The 10,194-nt window shown below is 34.4% G+C and overlaps 2 protein-coding genes across 2 annotated transcripts; one reads left to right on the top strand and one right to left on the bottom strand.

The window, feature by feature from the left end:
• The first annotated feature begins 3,581 nt into the window (after positions 1-3,581).
• On the top strand, positions 3,582-5,386 carry LOC120125950 (probable sugar phosphate/phosphate translocator At5g05820). The gene is made up of 4 exons (XM_039144265.1): positions 3,582-4,022; positions 4,728-4,831; positions 4,901-5,129; positions 5,213-5,386. The coding sequence occupies exons 1-4, from the start codon at positions 3,582-3,584 to the stop codon at positions 5,354-5,356; spliced, it is 918 nt and encodes a 305-aa protein (XP_039000196.1). The 3' UTR covers positions 5,357-5,386.
• On the bottom strand, positions 4,749-10,194 carry LOC120125948 (ataxin-3 homolog). The gene is made up of 3 exons (XM_039144263.1): positions 9,861-10,194; positions 6,634-7,158; positions 4,749-4,836 (listed from the first exon to the last, which is right to left on the bottom strand). The coding sequence occupies exons 1-3, from the start codon at positions 10,110-10,112 to the stop codon at positions 4,810-4,812; spliced, it is 804 nt and encodes a 267-aa protein (XP_039000194.1). The 5' UTR covers positions 10,113-10,194; the 3' UTR covers positions 4,749-4,809.

The following is a 10,194-nucleotide window of genomic DNA, read 5'->3' as shown; positions in this document are numbered from 1 at the left end:
CTATACCTTCAATGTGACCTTTTGAATTATCACCAAAAGTCACCTCTCCTCCATGTTTTTCCTTTAGCTCTATGAACTGGCTCTTGTCTCTGGTTATATGTCTTGAGCATCCACTATCAAGGTACCACGAGTTTGAACTTGTTTCTCGTTCCTTGTAGCAATTCTCCTTTCCCTACAAACATAGATTAATTTTTGATTTTTGGTACCCAAATTATTTTGGGTCCATATTCATTAGTACTTAAAATCCTAGTCCCCTTGGGTATCCATTTGTGTAGGATATCTTTATCTTTAGTAGTAACGAGTCCTTTAGGAACCTATATACTTCTAACGATTTTTCCATTTGAGGTTCTTTTGGGACCTCTATGATTGTAGTTTTTAAAACTTTTTCTAACAAAGATAGATTTTTAACTTTCTCCATTTTTAAAATGTTTTGTTCCAACTTTATCAAAAGAAGCTTTAAGATCATCAATTTCTTTTTGATGATCGTCATTAACTCTTGAAAGTAAGTTATGCAAATCAGTGCATTCTTTTCAAACTCATCTAGTTTGATTTGCAAATTTTTAATCTTACTCTCAAGATCAAAGTTGGTCTTAGATATGAGATTATTTTCTTTTTTCAATTTTGAAATATCATTCTTGTATTTCAAAAATAATTTCTCATAATCCGAAGCCAACCCAGTATATTACTCTAACAACTCATCAAAAGAATAATATTTAAAATTAAATGAGCTAGAGGTTACCTGAGAATCCTCCTCGAAAGCCATCAAGCACAAGTTTGCTACTTCTTGCTCCTCTTCATCGGAAGCTTCATCATCGCTCCATATAGTCACGTGTGCCTTATACTTCTTCTTGGATTGACCCTTTTTCTTTAATTGTGGGCAATCGTATTTGACATGCCCTAGCTTTTTGCATTCGTAGTAAATGATCTGGTCTTTCTCCTTTGGTTCATTCTTCAAGCCTTCATTTCATTTGAATTTTCTTTCTCTGTTGTGCTTCATTAGTTTTCTGAATCGTTTGGAAAATAATGTCATTTCCTCGTCATCGTCATCTTCATCAGAATCACTCTTATCTTTTGTAGATTTTAGAGCAACTCCAACGTTCTTCTTCTTCACCGTCTTCTTCTTTGTCTCATTATTCTTCTCGAGGTCTACCTCATCTTGAATCATCATTTCATGCGTGAGGCGAGAATTGATGAGTTCATCGAGAGTTAGAGACTTTAGGTTTTTAGCTTCGATGATCGTCGTCTTCTTTGATTGCCAAGCTTTAGGAAGAGAATAAATTAACTTCCTCACAAGCTTCTCGTTTGGAATGATCTCTCCATATGATTTGAGACCATTGACAATCACGAAAAATCTATCCGTCATAGCTTTGATGTCTTCATCTGGTTTCATCCTGAAATTTTCATAGCTATGAGTTAGAAGACTAATTTTATATTCTTTTACCTCATTTGTGCCTTCATGAGTGACTTGTAGTTTATCCTATATCTCCTTGGTGGTTGTATAAGATGAAACTCTCCCGTATTCATCTGGTCCAAGAGCACAAAATAAAATATGGATAGCCTTTGAGTTGAGATGGAACATCTTCGCCTCTTCTTTACTCCACAAGTTTGAACGAGTGGATGGTATGATGTATCCGTTTTCCACGATTTTCCATGCTCCTATGTCACTTTATTGAATGAAGTACCTCATTCTATTCTTCCAATAAGCATAATTAGCTCCATTGAAGAAAGGAAGCTTGTTGACGGGCTGAGAATCAAGAACGAAGTCGAAGTTTGAAGTGGAGGCCATTGATGACTTGAATATCGATGTAACTCTTCCCGAATCGACTAAAGAGGTGGTTAAACCTTCAAATGAGTGTAGTTCTGATACCAATTGTTGAGTTAATCGATCGATGAAATAGCTAAGAGGGGGTGAATTGGCAATAAAAATTTTGGTGGAAGCTTTTGCAGAAAATAAAAATATTTGTACATCGATTTAGAGTGGTTTGACTTTCTCAACCAAAGTCTACGTCCACTACCTTAGCTATCCACACTAAGGATTTTCCAACAAATTCACTAATTTGTTCTTCCTTTTGAGGTAAAAGAGTAACCTTACAACTCCCTCAAGAATTATACCCCAAATTCTTGAGAACACTCTCTCCCAAAGAGAAGATTACAAATTTCACAAACTTACAGAAAAACCTCATTAGGCAAGATGTTTGCACAATTCTAGAACAAAGAAAGAACACACAAGAATGAATACAATTGAGTACAAAAGGTGTACTTGAAAGCAAAATGAATATTGAATAGAAAATAGGCTTGAGTTGCTCAAACTTGATGTTTAAGGCTTTCTCTTTGTTTCACTCACAATTGTTATTGATCAATGGCTGCTCAGCTTGTTTAAATACACCTTCAATTGATTCTGAATGTTGGGGATTATTGGTGAAGTCAATAGAGTAATTATGGTGTGAAAACCATTTAAAAAATCTGTTGGGAGCGTAGGTGTATCGGTACACTCAGTGTAAAATTCAAATATTTGATCGCTGGTTGACCTAGTGTATTGGTACATTTGGGGTGTATCGATACACTAATTACATTCGATGTTTCTCGGAGCCAGGGGTGTATCGGTACATCAACTAGTGTATCGATACATAAAATGCATTTGATGTTGGGGGTGTATCGATACATCAAATAGTGTATCGGTACCTCCCTTTGTAAAAATCATTTTTGGCCCGATTAAGGTTCAAAATACTTTGTAAAAATTGTTTCAAAAATATTTTAAGACCCATACACAATTTTACACTTAGGTAAGGATTAAAATTGTCATTTGAAATCTTGGAGTAATATTTTGATATTCGAATAATTTAATCGAATATATAATTTAAAATTGAATTTAAAATGTTAAAATTCAATAATATTTTATTTGTTATATCGAAACATCAATATGTTTTCAACAATATTGGTTATGTATTAAAATAAAAAAATATTTTTACTATATTAAAATAAATATATTTAATTATATTTTGAAAATTATTAATAAATATATTTTGTAATCAATAATTTTATTAAATTTTATTAAAATATTATAGTAATATTAAATACATAAAATAATATTATTTTAAGTATTTATTTGAAGTGAAAAAGTTTAAAAATGACTTACGAATTGTAAGTTATTTTTTAGAAAATGTAAAAGAAAATTATTTATCAGGATTCGTTATATTTTTCACGAAAATTAAGTACAATAAAACAAACAAACCTAAAAGTCATTCATAGATTTAAATTGAGCTTATTTGGATTCTCAATTTTTTGAGGGCGAAAAACCAAAGTAGTCATCAAAGCTTAAAGGGAGGAAGCCTGAAAAGTTTTGAAACATACATGGAATCACGTTTTCAACAGCTATTCGGATTTATAATCATCCGATAGCAACCCCAACATTTGATGAATCATTAAACCACGAAACGTACATTTCCCCATGCAAATGGCATTGACACTTCAATCCTTGACTCTTACGTTACGTCTCCTCTTCCGCTTCCCCCCCCCCCCCGCCCACACCTTATTAGCTTCTTCCACCCAAAATAAAATCCCTAGAAATAATCATTATAGCCATGAAGAATGTGCTTCCATGGACCACGATCTGGATCGTGATCTCATGGTACGGCTCCAACATTGGAGTCCTCCTTCTGAACAAGTACTTGCTCACCAACTGCGGCTTCAAGTTCCCAATTTTCTTGACCCTGTGCCACATTCTCGCCTGCTCTTTGCTCAGCTACGTAGCCATAGCATGGCTCAAGGTGGTTCCCATGCAGACCATCGGCTCCACCAAACAGTTCGTCAAGATCGCAGGGTTGAGTTTGGTTTTCTGCTTTTCGGTTGTGCTCGGAAACGTCTCGTTACGGTATCTTCCGGTGTCATTTAATCAGGCCGTCGGCGCCACGACACCCTTTTTCACGGCGGTTTTCGCCTATTTTATGATGAAGAAGATGGAGACTTGGGTTACATACATGACGCTCATTCCTGTGGTTGCTGGAGTCGTCATTGCTAGTAGGGTAACAATTTCATAACTTTACCAGTGTTTTAGGATAATTGGATTATTTCTGCTAGTGAGGTTAATGTTGAGTTTGGTTGTTTTGCTTTTAGGATTTTTGGATGAACTATTTGGCACATTTATTTTAAATTCTGATTTTTCGACTCAGGTCATTGGAAATTAGGATTATTCTAGGTTTCAGTTATTTATTCGGTCAATTTAAGTTCAAATTATTATTTTTATATCTCGAAGATAGTCTCCAGAAACTGCTAATCCTCTCCCAGTCAAACATTTCCGAATAGACCCTTTCACTCATATGGATAAAACCTTTGACAAATTCACATGATCTACTAGAACGAAATTCAAGAATTTAAGCATTAAATCTTTGACACCCTCAACTAGAATCACTATATATACTCCTTAGCCACGACTAAGGAAGGAATCCCTTCTCGTTTTCCTTCTCCTCGACTCCTATATTTTTCATTATGACATCACCTCTAGAACAGAGAAACACCAATCAACGATCTTTTTCCCACCGATCACGGTTCTTCATTCGAACCAGAAGAGTGAATCGTCAACGACATACAATATAAACTTGTTTTTGTCAATAAAAACAACAATTTTTATGATCAAAATAGACTAGATAGGATTTAATTTAGGATTGCTAATCAAGTTTTCTAGAGATTTGTGAATAGAATTTCACATAATGGTGTACGTGGTGTTGTAGGCAGAACCAAGTTTTCACGTTTTCGGATTCATAGTGTGTGTTTCAGCAACAGCTGCAAGGGCGTCCAAGTCTGTGCTTCAGGCTATTTTGCTGTCATCAGAAGAGTAAGCTGCAACAAAAGTGGATAATGAAATGAGCAGTTTTCAAATTTAACCAAATACTATTCATGCCAGGGAAAAACTGAACTCAATGAATCTGCTCATGTACATGGCACCAATAGCAGTGGCGATATTGCTTCCGGCCACGGTGTTGATGGAGAGGAATGTGATAGGCGTAACAGTGGGACTTGCAAGGAAAGACATGAGAATAGTGTATTACCTGCTTTTCAATTCATCGCTTGCATATTTGGTGAATTTGACCAACTTTTTGGTCACTAAACACACAAGTGCATTGACTCTCCAGGTACGGATTATACAACACAGGAATGCATGCAGAATTTTATGTTTAGGATTTTATTCCGAGCTCGGTTGAAAATGTGGTTGCAGGTTCTGGGGAATGCAAAGGGTGCGGTGGCTGTGGTGGTGTCGATTATCATATTCAAGAACCCTGTTTCAGTTGTGGGAATGATGGGCTACTCCTTGACAGTCGTTGGGGTCTTCCTTTACAGTGAATCCAAGAAGGCAAAATAAATGATTTATGGGGACATCCTAAGAAACTCATTTCTATTGATTTGCTACGCTCGGAGTTGGCTCACAAATTTAAATCTCTCTCTAACAGTACTTCTAATCCCACTACTACTATGAGACATCCATCAGAGTTAAAGTTATTACATCCTCTACTTTTATAATCTTGTTACTTTATTTAAAAAAAAAAAAGAGTTGAATATTTTAACTCCACTTATTCCATTCATAATTTAATAAATTTGGTTTGAAAAAAATTCAAATTTCAAAATAAGACTCAAATAATTCGACTCGAATCAAAAAAATTAAATTTTTTTGATTCAATCCGACACAAAAATATTCAACTTGACTTGATTCGTAATTTTATAAGTTCGATTGGACTTGAAAACAATTCAAATAAAATTTAAGTTATAAAATTAGAGTCGAATAATTCAAATATTTTAGTAATTAATAGATTGAGTTTTAAGTTCGAATAGAGTACATGAGCTCTTTGTACGATGAATGTATATCACATATGAGAAAATATGAAAAAATGTGTATGTGTGTGTATCATAGCAGATGATTATAGACAATCATTTAAATTGGAATCAATTAGTGTCATTACATTATAAATATTTACAATTAAATTTGAACATAAACTCGAATAACTTGACTCAAATTCATAAATTCAACTAAAAAAATTTCAAATAAAATTTGAGTTTTAAAATATGAAAATAAATGTGTTTATATCATAGCATATGAACTCTTTTATTGTTACCATTAAAAAATCATGCGAATTGGAAATATTAAAAACATTATAAAAGTGGAATAATTAGATTTGGCATTATAAAAGTGGCATAATTTGATTATGCCAAAGAAGTAAAGAGATTAATTTTAAATTTCAGCATAGGAAAAGGTCTAAAACCATAATTAAACCTTATTACCATTATATGTAAATTTATGTGTATAGCCTATATGATGAAGGGGCATGAAACCAACCAATTGCCTCCCAAAAGAAACTAAAGATAACCATGGCCTAAACCATGAAGCAGAGATCCAAAAACTATCAGAAAAATTAGGACACATCTCGGAAGAAAAGTTCCTTTTACAATGTTAAATTTCGACTTGAAACTGTGACTGTATTGAATGTAAATACTAGGCAATGCAACAACCTCGAGCCAAAGATGTTGGTTCAAACCATCTAAAATCTGACATAATCATTGCAACTTGCCCAATATATATATTAAAAAGAATATGTCTTCTCATGTTTATCCTTGATTTCAGCTTTCAGTTTTAGGGGTACTGACCTCAGCACTTGCTGTGGCTGGAGAAGAATTCATCAAACTGGCGGCGATCGCAACCCTCAAGTCTTCATCTTCCATATCTGAAAGCAGTTGCAGATCAGTCTCAGTCAATGCAGGTTGTTGACTCATAGTGTTTCTTTGAGAAGGAGCTTGTGTTAAGTTGCACGATTTGGTTATGCTCTCAGCATCCTCTGGGGACAGCCACTGCCCGTACCCGTTAGAAGCTTCAGAGGAAGAAATAGGGAACTCTTTAGGGAAGTTTCCCCTCACCAGGAAAATGCTCCACCCTGATCCTTTCAAAGAGTCCAGATAGGCTGAGAGATAGAACTTCGAGAAGTTCAGCGGCGCAGCATTAAGACTGTCGAAATTGTACCACTCTCCATTGACTTTCCGGATGCAAAACCAATGGTCGTGCAGATGACAAATGAAAGCATTTTCCAGCTCGGGGTCGATCTGGGCAGCCTCAGCAACTGGGCAGTCAAGGGGAATAACTTGCAAATCCCAGACTTCTAAAGCCTTTTGCAAAACCTATGGAAAAAGTTTCCAGAGTAGATATCATCAGACGATTCCATAGATATCATCAGACATGTACATTTACTAGTTTGAACAACCAACAGGAAACAAAATGATTCCATAGATATCATGGTCACTCTTCATATAAGATTATTGAATATATAATCATGCTTGGGCACGCACGAAAGGCCCCTGAATCATCTTGATTTGTAAAGCAAAATACGAAGCAAAACAATGCCAATGACTAACACCCTAACGTAAGCAATGTTCCCACCTAACTTTCCAGGCCTCCCTATTAGGAAAGAAGTTAATAGCATTTTTAATTAACCCTAGCTTAATATATTCTCGAGATATCTATAAATGGAATCATAAGTCTCAACACTTGATATATTTACATATCGGATGCATATTTAAGGATTGTGGAGATGAGTTTGACTATATCAATTATATTCTTTTCCTTTAGCAATCGCATATATACATGACAAAGCATTTATATGTAGAAACCAACTGTAGATTTCAATAACAACCTAAGATTGACCATACCACAGAAGGAATTATCATTTTTTTTTATAAAACCCCAGCTGAAATTCCACAAATACATAAAACGAGTTGGAGAAGATGATAATAATACTGGGGTACTCTCCGTCAAAAACATCCAGATTAAGTTAGATTCTACAAAATCAAGTTCATAAAAGTATAGGTAATTGTTCAGAAGGAATTATCATAAAGAAATTTCAAGATGAAAACCTTATCCAGAGGCAGAATTAAACCATGGCCGGAGGGACTTACTCCCCCAAACGATTTCGAAAATTTTACTAAGGCCTTAACCACGACAAGTCACAATCATTCAAACTTCAACTAATATTCTAAATATAAGTTTCCTCACCTAAATCTCCAACCAATAGTGTTGAAAAATCATTTTTTTTTACTTCTGTTGCCATTATGTCCTTGTACCGGTTTCTTATATTTACGTTTCCAAATTCAAAACTTTAATTGGCGGTTGATATTGGTGGATAAATTGTTTTACATTTTATTATTATTTTTTCTTGTCCCTAAACATGTATAATAAGTTTTAATGAATTCCTTACTCTTTTTTATAGTTTTAATTATCTCAAGTTGGTGTTTCATTCTTTTTATAAAATGATTATTTGCTAATTTATCATTAAAAATGTGCAACAAGTTCAAAAAATTGAATTTCTTACAAACAACATGATCGTAAATATTAAAAGAAAGATTCTTAATTTTTATCATTCTATTTATGATTGATAAGAATTAAGGTTTTATAAGTTATTTTTATTAGTATAATACTGCCTATATGCTTTTATATTGGTAAAATATTAAAACATATCTTAATTAAAACATATATTAATAAGTTAAATAAACAAGTATATAGAAACAAATATATCATGCACAATAAACTAGCAAATATATATAACTTGCTTTAATACATTCCCTTCGTTCCAAGAAACCAAATGTAACAGATATATAGTTCCACCCCCCCCCCCCAAAATTTAATATCATGATCCGCCACTGGCCTTATCCTATATTATTTCGTTATAATTGCACAAACTACCAGCATTTTCATAACAATCGGATTCTAATATGTCAAAAATAATCATGTAAAGATTCTCACGCATTTCACTAGGTAGAAGAAAGGCTTTTTGTTCATATTATACTTCTAAAGATGTTCATTTTTCTCTCTGGATTAGGGTATTCAAGCGTTGGACTTGGATATTGAATATCTAGCCCTGCCCCAGTTTACATACATGCATGCATGCACGCAAACAGCCTTCTCGGGAAATCTATATTTTGCTTTCTCAACTACTAAAACACTACAAAGATAGTACTTTGGAGGGAGGTAGCATATATGGAAAAGCCACAAATGAAAGGCTAATATTTTGGTTAGCAATTTCAGCAATTATAGCTATAATACATTCTATAGAGTGAAATAAATATGCGTATACGTAATATGTCCTGCGTATACATGTAGATTTTCAAGTTTTATAAACAATGGACCACATATATCGTACTCTCAGAGTATGATCTTCTACGGACAGGTTCACAGACATGATATTCACCAAACACCAATGTCGTTAAACAGATCAATGCAATCAACTTAGGCCGCAACAAGTCAATTCCATGTGAAACATAGTATAGTATCATGTAAATTGTAATATGATTCCCAATTTCCCACTGTGGGTGCTTCTTTAGCTAACAGGACTCAAGCAGAAAATCAAGATGAAATTAGCTACTTTAACACGTAAGGAAAAGGTGCAGGCAGTTCGAGTTTAAACCTCTTAGCAAAACAATCATACTTTCGAAGACAATAGAAGTAACTCTTAATATAACAGGCAAACTGCAGTTCGAGTTTAAACCTCTTAGCAAAACAATCATACTTTCGAAGACAATAGAAGTAACTCTTAATATCACAGGCAAACTGAATAAAACATTCAAATTATTCATGTCTTAGTCTAACAATTCAATTGCCATAATCCTAATTACTCAAACTCTGAAAGAACTTTAACGTTGAGGAGGGTAAAGCCCTTTCAAATTCTATTAGTATTCGTTCTTTCCACATTATGAGCAAGTACAAGCTTTAACGTTTTCAATAAGGAACCAATTTTATACACTTAAATCTAGATTTTACCCTTCACTTCCATCAAATCTCGAAAATATGAGCAAAGTAAAGGAAGAAAAAAAGAGAAAAAAAGAAGAACCTGAATGCTAAAATCGCCACCAAGGGAGACATTGTGGGATTCCTCAGAGAGGAAATCACTGGAGACGGCGGCGGAAGCGGTACCTTCGAGCATCATCTGGCGCTCTTTGGAGTCGAGATCGGAAGCTAAAGCAGCTAAATCAAATTCGGAGAAGAAAGGTCCTTGTAACACCGTGTTGACGCAATGAACGGCGCACAAATTCGACTCTTGTACCTCGTGGTACAACATACCGCCATTGCTATCTCCCTCCATCGCCCCAAACCACTGAAGTTAAATTGAATAAATAAATACCTAAAAGAAGACCCTCATTCGTTGTGTATATATATATATACGG

Source organism: Hibiscus syriacus, unplaced genomic scaffold (assembly GCF_006381635.1).
Source record: "Hibiscus syriacus cultivar Baekdansim isolate YM2019G1 unplaced genomic scaffold, ASM638163v2 tig00110450_pilon, whole genome shotgun sequence".
NCBI classification, from domain to species: domain Eukaryota; kingdom Viridiplantae; phylum Streptophyta; class Magnoliopsida; order Malvales; family Malvaceae; genus Hibiscus; species Hibiscus syriacus.
Note: the sequence above shows the minus strand (reverse complement) of the source record. Positions and strands in the feature narration are given on the sequence as shown.